Here is a 14,018-nt window from a genome sequence, read left to right on the forward strand (position 1 = left end):
TAGTGAATTAATGAATTTTCTGTTTGCTTAAGCTAGTTTGGGTTGAATTTCTATCACTTATAAATGAATGAATTCTATCAAAGGCACACTAAAGTAACTGCTCAAGAGTGCAAGCTTTTGAGCTGCCTGTATTCAAATCCTCACTCTGCAAGCTTTTGAAAGCTGCCTCTATTCAAATCCTCACTCTGTCCACTTAATTAGCTGAGTGACCTTGGACCTATGCCCCATTCCTTAGACTCCTTATTTGCAAATTGGAATAACAGTATTTGTACCTCATAAAGTGACTGTGAGAATACATAATACACAATTTTTTATTTAGTTTTTTTTCAATCCTCCTTCTATACATAATTTTACATAAAAGAAAAACTGCTTAGAATAGTGCCTGGCCTGTAAGTGCTCAAAGTAAAAACTAAAAATTTTTTAATAACATTTAATAATATTATATGCTATTATTAACACAGGAGGGCAGTAAATCTATGGACTAATCAGCAACTATGACTATCCAATCTTTAGAAAATGAGCTAAAATCAATGAGCTTCCACTTGTAAAAATGTATAATTAGGAACATAAGAGATGTATTAGTTAATAGGGAAGGCGCAGAGGTGAAAGCACACTAAAATTCAGTGCAGCCATGACTGCAGCTGCAGCTAAAGCAGCCATTGTGGACCAAAAGTACTTACAAGGAGAGGGAAGTAAAGGGAGCAAGGAAAAGGGGAACTCTTTTTTATTTGTTTTTAAGGGACAGGGACTCACTATGTTGCCCAGGCTGGTCTTGAACTCCTTAGCTCAAGTGATCCTTCTGCCCCCAGCTTCCTGAACAGTTAGGACTGCAAGCATGCTCCCCTGCATATGGCTCAAAGGAGAGCTCTCAGAAAAGTGGGTAGAAAAAGAGAATAAAACAGAAGCACCAGATGCTATAGTCACAGACTCCCAAAAGGGGCATACGAAATGGCTTTGGTTCCTGAAAGTTCCCCAGCTCCAGGAAAGCTCAACTTATCATACAATGGTTAAAGTTCCTCATTTTGATAAGCCTCACTGATTATACCTTCCCAAAGTACACTCACTTTTCATAAGTGAAGTTTCTATGTCATACAACCAGAAGAGCTAATTAGAATTCACTTTAATAAATTTCATTGTTCCTTATCTTAATTATGACAAAAGACGAAATATTTTGTTACTGTTTTACACCTCTTACCTTACTCTTTCAGTGGGAGGTCCAGTGTAGTGCAATGGATTGAGATATTCTCTAGAGCAAAATTTACCTACTTCATCCACCCAATGGCCTGTTAATGTTGGTGGACAAACCACTAAGGAAGGAAGTGGCATACATTCTGCCAATTTTGATCTTGCATATTCCTGGGCCCTTTACAATAGCAAAACACAAGAAATTAACCAGCTTGTTTACATTTCTCCAAATCTGGAAATATTATTTCAGAATAACATCTTAAATTACCTATGACAATGATCTCCTGCTAGAATGCAGATGGACTGTAAAGTTTTTCCTAAACCCATGTCATCACACAGAATTCCATGAAGTTTATATTTATTAAGAAATGCTAACCAGTTCACACCATCCTGTTAGGGAGAGAGAGAAAAATCATAAATATGAATACATCATAAATTTATTTTTCTTTTTTTTTTTTTTTTTTTTTTTTTTTTTGAGACGAAGTTTCGCTCTTGTTACCCAGGCTGGAGTGCAATGGCGCGATCTCGGTTCACCGCAACCTCCGCCTCCTGGGTTCGGGCAATTCTCCTGCCTCAGCCTCCTGAGTAGCTGGGATTACAGGCACGCACCACCATGCCCAGCTAATTTTTTTGTATTTTTAGTGGAGACGGGGTTTCACCATGTTGACCAGGATGGTCTTGATCTCTTGACCTCGTGATCCACCCGCCTCGGCCTCCCAAAGTGCTGGGATTACAGGCGTGAGCCACCGCGCCCGGCCCAATTTATTTTTCTTATAAAAAACATGTTTGCTAGCCAAAAGAACTCTGGCAAAAAAAAAAAAAAAAAAATTTGCACAAAACAAAAATCTTTCTGTAGGCCAAAGAGAAATATATGGGTATAAGACACTAAACACAAGATTTTACTAAATTAATTTTACAAAATACTTTAAGGCCAGGTACGGTGGCTCACATCTCTAATCCCAGCACTCTGGGAGGCTGAGTTGGCAGGATCACTTGAAGCCAGGAGTTTAAGACCAGCCTGGTCAACAAAATGAGACCCCTGCCTCTACTAAAATAAAAAAAATAAAGCTGGGCATGGTGATGCACATGTATGGTCTCAGCTACTCGAGAGGCTGAGGTGGGAAGATGAGTTGAGTCCAGGAGTTTGAGGCTGCAGTGAACCACGATTATGCCACTGCACCCCAGCCTGGGCAACAGAGCAAGACCCTGTCTCAAAAAACAAAACCCCCTCTAAACCCACAACGCTTCAAGGTTCATCTGAAAGGAAAACTCACTATTCCTATTTACAAGATAAGTATAAAACTTACCTGCTGATATTTTCTGAGTTCAGCATTGATTGGTACTGGAATTTTATAATTTTCCAATTTTTTTCCATCTAACAATTGCTCCAAAAAGTGTCGCTCCTTGGCTTTCAATTGGATTAACTCTGCTGACATGTTTGGAGGGTCTGGAATGCCTGCCTAAAATGATTTTTTAAAAGTTATTAAAACTATGTACTCACAATTTTCATTCTTAGATCAAATAAACACAACAAAACATAAACACACACACAAAAGAATTCTGAAAATTATATAAAGACTTAAAGACAAACAAGGTTAAAGAAATTGACAAGCATTAAAGGTGCTATAATTAGACTACTAAGTAAATATATATGGAATATCTGAAAGACCACAATCTACAACTTCATTTTCCTACACCATGCCTTATTTAATAAACAGGTATATAAAGTTGTATAGTTTATTTTGAATTAAATGCTGTTACTGGCACTTCTCAATTTTAGTGTTCTGATACCCTAAGGTATTGGTTCTCAAAATGTAGTCTGCAAGGCCCTTATGGATCTCCAAGACCTTTTGAACTATTTCATAATAAAAGGAAAACATTATTTGCTTTTAATCACTGTTGTCATTTGCACAGATGTTGCTAAAGTTATAACGGAGAAAACTGCCTGTATCTCAGAAAGAAGCAAGGCAATGGTATCAAAATGTGCTAGTAGTCACTGTATTTCTTAGAACCATGTATTAGCATTTTTTCAAATAGCCAATGTTAGTTAAAAATGTCCTTGATAAGCCAGGCATGGTGGCTCACACCTGTAATCCCAGCACTTTGGGAGGCTGAGGCAGGTGGATCACTTGAGGTCAGGAATTCGAGACCGGCCTGGCCAACATGGTGAAACCCTACCTCTACTAAAAACACAAAAATTAGCTGGGTGTGGTGGTGTGCACCTGTAGTCCCAGCTACTCCCAGGCTGGCAGGAGAATCGCTTGAACCTGGGCGGTAGAGAGTTTGCAGTCAGCTGAGACTGCACCACAGCACTCCAGCCTGGGTGACAGAGCAAGACTGCATCTGAAAAAAAAAAAACCTTGATAAAGCAGTAAAAGTGATTAATTTTATTAAATTTCAACCCTTTAATGCACATCTTTTTTAACATTCTGTGAGAAAAAAATGTGAATTCTGCTGCTTATCCAAGTACAATATATTGAGGAGCTGAACTAGCCGTTTAAAATATCCACAAATATGAAGTCTTTCATACTCCCAAGAATTTCCTTGACAAACTCTGTAGTGCTTACATTATATATCCATCCTGGATGTACCCAACCATATGTTTTGTTGTTGGTTAATTTTTCACATTCTTAAAGATTTATGGTTATTAAACTTGGAAACACTAGATAATAATTATTACTTTCTTTAGACAAACTGTGCCCAGGAGAAAGAAAGTGTGTTAATGTAGCCATTTTTTGATGTAACATTTTAAAAGCACTGATAAACTATGGTTATTCTGACTTTGGTATCTGGCTGACGTTTTCTCAAAAATGAACCTGTCACTTCAAGGAAAACAACTGACACTAACTTGTTGTCACTAATAAAATTCATATTTTCAAGAGAAATGGACAGTTTCCAATAAAAACAATTTTCTGCTGTTAATAAACATGATTTTAAAAATATAATGAATTGTGTCCAATTGTAGAAGATTTATATAACTCAACAAACCAATATTTTCCAAATGACTGATGCATAATGTTACAAGTATGGGTAATAAAGGATCCATTCAAAAGTGTAAGACATACTTAACCTGGCAGGGGAGATACCATGACCACAAAAGTGTAAGACAAACAAATGAATTTTAATGTAAGAGAGTAAGAAACATTCATTGATAGGATTTTAGATTCTAATAACATTAATCTTTCTCTTTTCAAGTTCTGGGATGTTATCAGATAAAATATTCACAATTATTTGAGATGGCTGTCAAAATATTGTTCCCTTTTCTAACTATCATTGTGAGGCTGGACTTCCATTATATACCCCTGAGCCAAAACAACATATTGCAACAGACTGAATGCCCAAGCAAACATGAGAATCCTGCTATCTATGATTAAACCAGAAATACTGGCTAGCTGCGGTAGGGGATTGAGCCCAGGAGTTTGAGATCAGCCTGGACAACATAGCAAGACCCCATCACTACAAAAAATTTAAAAAATTAGCCAGGTCTGGTGACATGGGACTGTAGTCCCAGCTTCTTGAGAGGTTAAGGCAGGAGGATCACTTGTGTCCAGCAGGCTGAGGCTGCAGCGAGCTATGACTGCGCTGTTGTACTCCAACCTGGGTGACAAGAGTAAAACCCTGTTTCAAGAAGAAAAAAAAAAAACCCAACAAACAAAAACCAGACATAAAAAAGACTTGCAATAGTATAAAACAATGTCACTCTTCTAACACATTGTTTTAGAAAAGTTATTTTTCATCAAAAAAGTTAATTATATTAACATGTAGGTTATTTAAATGAATTATTTAAAAATTTCCCAGTCTTAGTATCTGTTACAGAAAGTATTATAAACAACAGCTCTTTGATGTCTTCAATTTTTAAGAATATAATGAGGTTCTGACACAATCTATCTGAAAAAAGAAATCAAGAAAACAATTCTATTTACAATAGCAACAAAAAAAATAAAAAATAAATAAAATAGGAATAAATTTAAGGAGGTGAAAGATCTATACACTGAAAGCTATAGAACATTAATGAAAGAAACTGCTTGGGACACAAATAAACTGACATAAATATGGAAAATAAATATGGAAATATGGAAAATAAATGTTCGTGGACTGGAAGAACTAATATTGTTAAAATGTTCATGCTACCCATATAATGCAATCCCTAAATTGCATTGAGGATCGCTAATCCCCAAAAGTCCAGTTGAATTTTTTTAGACTTAGAAAAAGCAATCCTAAAACTCATATGGTTCTCTATTATCCCTTTGAATACGCTTTCTGTAAAAACAAAGAAACTCATGTGGAACCACAAAAATCCCAAATAGCCAAAGCAATCTTCAGCAGAAGGAACAAAGTTGGAGGGATCACACTACCTGATTTCAAAATATATTACAAAGCGATAGTAATCAAAATAGTATGATCCTGGCATAAAAACAAACCAAACTGTTTTTTTCAAAGAGGCTATCCCATTTACAACTCACTATTTTGCTGGTAGGAATGTCAAATGATACAGTTACTTTGGAAAACAATTTGGCAGTTTTATAAAAAATTAAACTTCAACACATTAAACTTACCAATGACTCAGTATTTCATTCTTAAGTATTTACTCAAAAGAAATAACACACATCCACACAAAGACTTATAAATGCAAATGCATAGTAGCATTATTCATAGTAACTTTTTTTTTTTTGAGAGAGAGTCTCACTTTGTCACCCAGGCTGGAGTGTAGTGGCATGATCTTGGCTCACTGCAACCTCTGCCTCCCAGGTTCAAGTGATTCTCCTGCCTCAGCTTCCTGAGTAGCTGGGATTATAGACATACACCACCACACCTGGCAAATTTTTGTATTTTAGTAGAGATGGGGTTTCATCATTTTGTATTTTTATTTGGTCAGGCTGGTTGGCTGGTCTTGAACTCCTGACCTCAAGTGATCCACCCGCCTGGCCTCCCAAAGTGCTGGGATTACAGGCATGAGCCACCTTACCTAGTCCATAATAACTATTAGTAAAAGCTGGTGACAATCCAAATATACATCAACTGGTGACAGGATAAACAAACTGTGGTATGTCCATACAATGGTATACTATTCAGCAATAAAAAGGAAGTACTTATACATGTTACAACATGGATGACATGCCATACCTACTATTTCCTGAATTATGTAAACCCCATCAAAATATGATTAAACAACTTGCGGGTGGGATCCTGGCTCTTCCTGTGTTTCAAGCCACTTCCATTTCCTGCACTGGACACACCTTATTTGTGTCCCTGTGAATGTACTCCAACATGCTCCTACATGATCTTTCTAGTCTTCTTTTTCATACTCTCACTAAAACCTCATTTGCTTTTTACAGTCTTATCTACCATCTCTCAAATTTATCTTTTGCCTAAACTTTAGCCCACAGTCTACACCTAGATGTTACTAGAAAAAATCTATTTCTAGAAACAGAATTACAAACAGAAATACAAACAATTCTATTTCTAGAAAAGCTTCAGTAAATATTTTTAGGAATCACAGTGTCGGATTTCTTGTTTTACTTAAATTAAAACTCCATGTGTTTTAAAAAAAAGTACCTATTAAAAGTCTAAAATTTTTAATTATTGTAATATAAATATTTTTGAAATAATGCCTCCATTTTAGCCTGACATACTCTTTAGAAAGTGTTACTTTTTTTTTTTTTGGAAGACAGAGTCTTGCTGTCGCCCAGGCTAGAGTGCAGTGGCGCCATCTAAGCTGACTGCAACCTCTGCCTCCGGGTTCAAGCAATTCTCGTGCCTCAGCCTCCTGAGTAGCTGAGACTACAGACACACACCACCAAACCCAACTAATTTTTTTTTTTTTTTTTTTTTTTTTTTTAGTAGAGACAGGGTTTCACCCATGTTGGCCAGGCTAGTCTCAAAACTCCTGACCTCTGGTGATCCACCCGCCTCAGTCTCCTGAAGTGCTGGGATTACAGGTGTAAGCCACTGTTCCTGGCCCTAAAAAAGGTTACAATGATTATGGATAAAGTTATAGAAAACATTATGTCTATAAAGCAAGTATCTTTGACTTACCTCAAGTGGCATGAGTCTAATGAGCGTTGCAAAGCACTGCGTGGCCATGAATCTCACGCTGTCTGTCTGATCGCTCATTCTTCCCAATACAGGAACAACTAAAAGGACAATATATGGAACAATACCAACATCCAGTTGTTCCATTACACCTGAGTAAGTGATTAAGGAAATTCTGAAGTAGTTCCGAGACAGATGTTTTCACAAACAAACTGATACCAAGATTGTAACTTTTTAAAAGGCTCATGATTTTCTCATCTGTATTGTAACGGAAAAGACTGATCCTCCAGGCCTGTGATCCAATTATAACAGTATTTGCCCATTTTGTGGTTCCTTGGAAAATATTATGTAACTTTCTCATGATTAGGAATATAAAATTATGTTTTTCTTCTGAGGAAGGCTGGAGGAAGCTTTACTAACAAGATTTTTTTCATAAAGAAATTGCTACAAGCTTCCAGAATTTCAATGTCAAAATAAAACAAGTCACATTGTAAATAAAGGAGTCCAACTCAGTGTCACTCAAAGATTAATTCCAAATTTCCCACCAGGATCTTGACAATCACCAGCTGGATATAGTGAGCCTAGTAAGCGCAGTTCTCCTGTAATCTTCAGTATTTTTGAACCAGAGTTTCTACTGATTTGATCTTCATCCATCTTTTGTGCTCTGTGAAATATCTTTCAGATACTTTGAGTTAAAGAATGTTAGCTGCTGCCGTATCCTTAGCAAAGGGCTTGCCTGTATATTTCTAATTATCTAGTATATTTTGGTCATTTTCAACCCAAGTAATGAACATACTTTAAAAACATAATATGTTTATAACATAGGGACTACCTATATAATACCTGATTAATAAGGCACTGATTATAAATAAGTAAATCATTTACAAGATATATAGTTCATAAAGTACATAAAACTATTTTGCCTTTTAAAAATCTATTTTAAAATTAATAGTAATTCTCCGAAGTTTCCATGTGAAAATTGTTATCATAAAAGGTAAATCAATTTGTAACATATTTGTAATAAAATATAAAAATATTTCAATCAAGTTGAACAATGAAGAATAAATAAATATATATATATTTCAAAATAAGATGTAAAAAAGTTATTTTTTGTTAACATGGCAGGTTATTTATGTACATATTTGAATACATCAATTTTATTTTAATTATCCTTAAGTAAATGAATATTATTCCTGAACAGTTTGTCAAAAAAGGATACAGGCAAGTGCTTCAATTGCACCCTCTTGTTTGACACTGTCGTTAATTGCTCCCAGCCATGGAAGAACCTTCTCCAAAAAAATATTCATTGTTTCCATGGTAGCTATTTTGCTCATGACACCTACACAACGAGCAGCCATGTGCCTCACTGCAGTACTGGGGTACTGAAGGCACATATAAAGATGTGGCAAATGCTGTACCAACTAAAAACAAAAAGTTAAAAGGCAATCAGAATTCTCATCAGGAAATACTGTTTAATATGTAACTATGATAGCCCATGCTCAGGAAAGTTCTCAATATCCTAAGTGACTAAAAATACCTCCAAATACTTCAAAACATTACTGTCGAAACACTCTCAATAGAAAACTAATCCAAATCCAAACTAATGTATTACAAATCTTTCAAAAAGAAGGAAAAAAAAAAAGGTACAGAACTTCTCCTCTGCTCATATCCTCTCTTAGGCATACGAGAACACTTAATTCTTTCCAAAATTAACAGGAAACAAACCAAAAGGTACTTGGTAAGATTCTCCTACTGAGGCTGGGAAAATACCACCACACATCACCAGCCCCTACCAAATTTGGTAGCACTAATTTAGGTTAAGGTTACATAATTTTTATCCAGTGGCTTGAGTGTTACCGATTTTATTCTAGCATCATACTTTGGTAGGTATCTTCCTCTGTAGCTTCCTGGCTTATGATAGGTGTTATAATCACAACAGCATTACAATAGCACTTTATTATTAAATGTCTGCTACATGGAACACAAGGATTAATGCTGATGAGAGCCAGGTAGCTGTTAAACAGTTTGATGAGCATTACAGTTCAGCTGAATGCATTTTGTTAATTATGAACGGTAAGAGCATACAAATGGACTCAACTTTTCTTTACTAATAGTAAATCAGCAAAACTTTAACAAGTAAAAGGACATACTTCATTACTATGTACAAAAAAAATCCATTCCTCTCCACCCTCTCCTAGATTCTCCCTTTTATGTTAGATAACGATAGAGAACTGGGGCTAATACCCTTCAAAATGGTGTAAATTGCAGAGAGCTTCCTACTGCACATATATGAAAAGAAAAATATTCTCTTATGAAAAAAAGATAATTCTCTATTTATTCCTCCCTCTGTCCCAATTCTTTTGTAAGACACATTTCAATAGTTAAAAAAATAAATCACAAACCAATGTTCTATCTTCGCCACTGACCAACGTCACCTTAGGCAGGTGACTCCTTTCATCTTTATACTTAACTAGAAAACAGGTTTCATTATATGTGCTTTTCCTTTCTTGGAGGTATATTATTAAGATGATCTCGATAAACAGGATTGCAGTTTTCTTTCCTATTTATACCTGGCTCCTGTGCCATCAGAATCCTTTCCTCAATGCCCCTACATTCTAAGCTTCCAGGTTGGGTTTTCTATCAAATTCAAGCAGCCAGGTCTACATCAAAGCCCACAAGAGTTGCACTGTTAGTAAAGGAGGAATCTAGTTATACCACAGCAAAGAAAAATGCAATTACTAAGGATGACATCAAAGCTGTACCTTTCAAACCTTAAGACTTGTTAAATAAGACCACATTGTATTTGAAGAAATATTACACTTGCATTAGTTAGTTACCAAGGGATGTAGCTCAGAATCCATTGAAGCTGCTGCTGTTTCAAAAACTTGCAGAGAATTCACCAGTTCTTGAGCAGGGCCATCTCCCTTTTCCAGAAGGGATTTTCCATCTGTTAAAATATATTGTCTGCATTATCTGGCAAATAATTTTTCAAAATCTAGAGCCCACAGAAACTTTTAGCACTTTCTCAGCTAGCACAGGAAAGTCAGTTTTGCTTTTTAGTGTTAAAATTAAATGCCAAGACCTTAATTTAAATGCTGGGGTACCACATGGAAAGCAACCCAAGAACTTAAACATAATGATCCATTTCAAATATCTCTTTAAATTTTTTTTTTTTTTGAGACACAGTCTTGCTCCATCATCCAGGCTGCAGTGCAGTGGCATAATCTCAGCTCACTGCAACCTCCACCTCCAGGGTTCAAGCAGTCCTCCTGCCTCAACTTCCAAAGTAGCTGGGACTACAGGTGTGTGCCACCATGCCCAGCTAATTTTTGTATCTTACTAGATTGACCAGGCTGGTCTTAAACCCCTGACCTCAAGTGATCTGCCCACCTGGGCCTCCTAAAGTGCTGAGATTACAGGTGTGAGCCACTGTGCTCAGCCCAAATATCTTTTTTTAAATAAGGAGTGTGTTTGTGTTATTTTAAACCAAGTTTCCATTTTAAAACTAACCAGTTGATCTGGAATAACTAGGTAGAGGCACAGAGGCATTTTTATTTTATAAGGATATATTTAATTAATATACATTAAAATTTGTTAAAAACTGGACTCATAAAAATATATGTATACCAAAATTATTTATGTCGATTGTATTCCTCAATGGGCCAACCATGGCATCCCAGAGATGTGGCAACTTCACTGCCATTTCACCACCAAAATGCTTTACTATAGTTGTCAAAGCAAATTCAGCTCCTCTCCGTTGTACCAGGTAAGGCTTCTGGGCCTTAAAATTAAATGTTAGATACAAATAGAATTTCAGAAAAAATTATAATGCATTTAAAATTTTATCAAGAGAATTTAAAAGTAACCATTTAAGAACTCACAATGTTACCATTAACCAAGTAAGCAATTATTAGACACATTTATCATAATTATAAACATTTCCCAATAATTAAATTTACAGGGGACTACAACACCTAATTAGATTTTTGTGTCCAAAGTAAAACACTTTTTTGGGGTTGAGGATAAGGAATAGAAGGATATGTGCTGTTTCTAGAGATAGTCCTAAATGACTTCTTTTCCCCTTCTCTCTGCCCCAAAGAAACTTATCAGTTAGGGAGAAGATAGATGAAATGATCTGTCCTTATTTACATTCACTTAAGGGATAGAACAAGATTAAGCTAACCCCAAGATTAGTAATTCTTATTCAGAAGTAATTAACAGTCCATAAATCTGTTCCCCCAAAAAGATACTAATATATATTTTTAAAATTACATTTAACTGGAGGAATAACTATGCAAACTCTAGAGATATAAATATCGAAATCAAAATTTTTATTAAATTATAGGGAAATATCGTCAGTGGAAAAAACTTCACAGAATGTTTTGGGAAATATTGATAAGTTGCTGATTTTAAAAAGAAACTTAAAAGAGGCCTGTATTTTACAGACACGTCTTTTAGTATTGATGGCTTACTGCTGAAACCAGGTAAATTCCTGTCTTGCAATCCAAAGAACTAACTAAACCATTCATTCCATTGCTAATAATGTGACTGTGAGATTTTCAAAACAAAACACTTTTTAAAATACCACTGGTTATTAGGACTGTAACAGGTGGACCAATGGGAGATAATGGAAACCCTGAATAAACTCTCACAAATATAAACAGAGGTGCCATTATAAATCAGGGAGGAAAGGATTTAATAGTAGGATAGCTGGCTGTTCATATGGCAAATAAATTTAGAACCCTACCTCACACTACACATAATATATTTCAAATTGAATAAAAAAGTCAGGTGGGTGGCAATTTTATTACATTTGTGCACTGAAAGGACAGAGAAGAGTTAGCTTTCACTATTATTTAACACCTTATCTACAGTCACTGCTATAGGACTGAATTAGTTTATATTTATAAATAATGTATGTACCCTCTATTATAAGGCTGTCTTGCCTAGGAAAAGAAAGTTGGTAAAAATTACAAGAGACATGAGAAATCTGAGGTTTGCTGTTTTTCATGATCATATTGTTGGAGTACTACAAAAGTTAATCTCAGTTCTTTCACTTAAAAACTGTTGTAGAAGCTAATACAACTTAGTTCTCAATTTGTAAGTCAGATATTTGTTTAAAAATCAAAGCATTCAAAGAAAAAAACTATTTACCTCATCAAGTTCAACAAGCATATTTCCACTACTTCCTGCAGGAAGATCTGCTATTTGAGCTTTTACTGCTTTGGGGGTAGGACCTCGTCTACTTGTGATAGCAAAAGCAGCTTTCTGGTGCCTATAGAGTGTAATTATACCTCTGTGCTTGGTGACGGTATGGTGCATTCCATCTTTTTCTGAGGTGGATCCTAACAAGGAAAAAAGATAAATGACCTTTTAATCATGATATAGGTGATAACAAATGTTTTCGGCTCCATAAAAGATATAATGTATTTTTAAACTATGTCTTTTGGGCCTCAACTTTCATAGGCCAATATTTTCTTTAGATAATGAAATGGCAACAAAATAGTCTATTTCCATAGGATTTATAACTAATACAATCCAGGTTGTACAGTCATCTGAACAGTGAGAAACAAGCACATAAAAAAAAATTATTGTGACTTCGGTTAAAGCACATATAAATTTTTTTTTTTTTTTGAGACAGGGTCTCTGTCACCCATGCTGGAGTGCAGTGGCATGGTCTCAGCACACTACAACCTCCACCTCCTGGGCTCAAGTGATCCAATCCTCCCACCTCAGCCTCTTGAGGAGCTAGGACTACAGATGCACACTACCACACCCAGCTAATTTTTATATTTTTTGTAGAGATGGAGTTTCACCATGTTGTTCAGGCTGGTCTCGAACTTCTCAGCTCATTCCATCTGCCCACCTCAGCCTCCCAAACTACTGAGATTACAGGCGTACACAGACTATTATTCTTCTCTTTTTTGAGATGGAGTCTCACACTGTTGCCTAGGCTGGAGTGCAGTGGCGCAATCTCGGCTCACTACAACCTCCACCTCCCAGGTTAAAGTGATTCTCGTGCCTCAGCCTCCTGAGTAGCTGGGATGACAGGTGCACGCCACCAAGTCCAGATAATTTTTGTATGTTTTTTTTTAGTAGAGAAAGGGTTTCACCATGTTGGCCAGGCTGGTCTTGATCTCCTTATCTCAAGTGATCTGCCCACCTTGACCTCTTAAATGCTGGGATTACAGCCATGAGCCACCGCACCCAGACCGTATCCTATAATTTTTGTTTGTTTGCTTTCTTGAGACAGAGTTTCACCTTATTGCCCAGGCTGGAGTGCAATGGTGCAATCTCGGCTCACCACAACCTCTGCCTCCTGGGTTCAAGCGATTCCCCTGCCTCAGCCTCCTGAGTAGCTGGGATTACAGGCATGCACCACCACACCCAGCTAATTTTGTATTTTTAGTAGATATGGGGTTTCTCCATGTTGGTCAGGCTGTTCTCAAACTCTTGACCTCAGGTGATCCACCTGCCTTGGCCTCCCAAAGTGCTAGGATTACAGGCATGAGCCACCGTGCCCAGCCTGGCCTATTAATTTTTTAAAACTTACTGTGCCTAAGCATAATGAGAAACGAATATCTCAAGCAAGTTCTAAAAGAAAGATCCAGTGTCACCATGACTTCAAAAAAAACGTTGGCCACTGCAAAATAATACTGTCTTACATAGCAATGGGGCAAACTACAGACACACACCTGGTGAATTTTCTATTTTTAGTAGAGAGGGGGGTTGAGAGGGGTGAGGAAGAATGACTCCATTGCATTTTAAGATGTTAATATTCAAAATGTCCACTTTCTTCG

The 14,018-nt window shown here is 36.4% G+C and overlaps 1 protein-coding gene across 2 annotated transcripts in view; it reads right to left on the reverse strand.

Annotated features, from left to right (window-relative positions):
- BTAF1 (B-TFIID TATA-box binding protein associated factor 1) overlaps positions 1 to 14,018 on the reverse strand; it is a 100,977-nt gene that overhangs the window by 24,679 nt on the left and 62,280 nt on the right. For both annotated transcript variants that reach the window (XM_012454768.2, XM_012454769.3), the window contains 8 exons: positions 12,373 to 12,563; positions 10,846 to 10,999; positions 10,056 to 10,165; positions 8,438 to 8,639; positions 7,222 to 7,370; positions 2,493 to 2,645; positions 1,454 to 1,575; positions 1,196 to 1,363 (listed from right to left, as the gene is read on the reverse strand). In XM_012454768.2, coding sequence (XP_012310191.1) covers positions 1,196 to 1,363; positions 1,454 to 1,575; positions 2,493 to 2,645; positions 7,222 to 7,370; positions 8,438 to 8,639; positions 10,056 to 10,165; positions 10,846 to 10,999; positions 12,373 to 12,563 — 1,249 coding nt within the window. The remainder of the gene's footprint in view (positions 1 to 1,195; positions 1,364 to 1,453; positions 1,576 to 2,492; positions 2,646 to 7,221; positions 7,371 to 8,437; positions 8,640 to 10,055; positions 10,166 to 10,845; positions 11,000 to 12,372; positions 12,564 to 14,018) is intronic.

This window comes from Aotus nancymaae, unplaced genomic scaffold (assembly GCF_030222135.1).
Source record: "Aotus nancymaae isolate 86718 unplaced genomic scaffold, 86718_ANA_hifiasm-v0.15.2.pri h1tg000010l, whole genome shotgun sequence".
In the NCBI taxonomy this organism is placed as follows: domain Eukaryota; kingdom Metazoa; phylum Chordata; class Mammalia; order Primates; family Aotidae; genus Aotus; species Aotus nancymaae.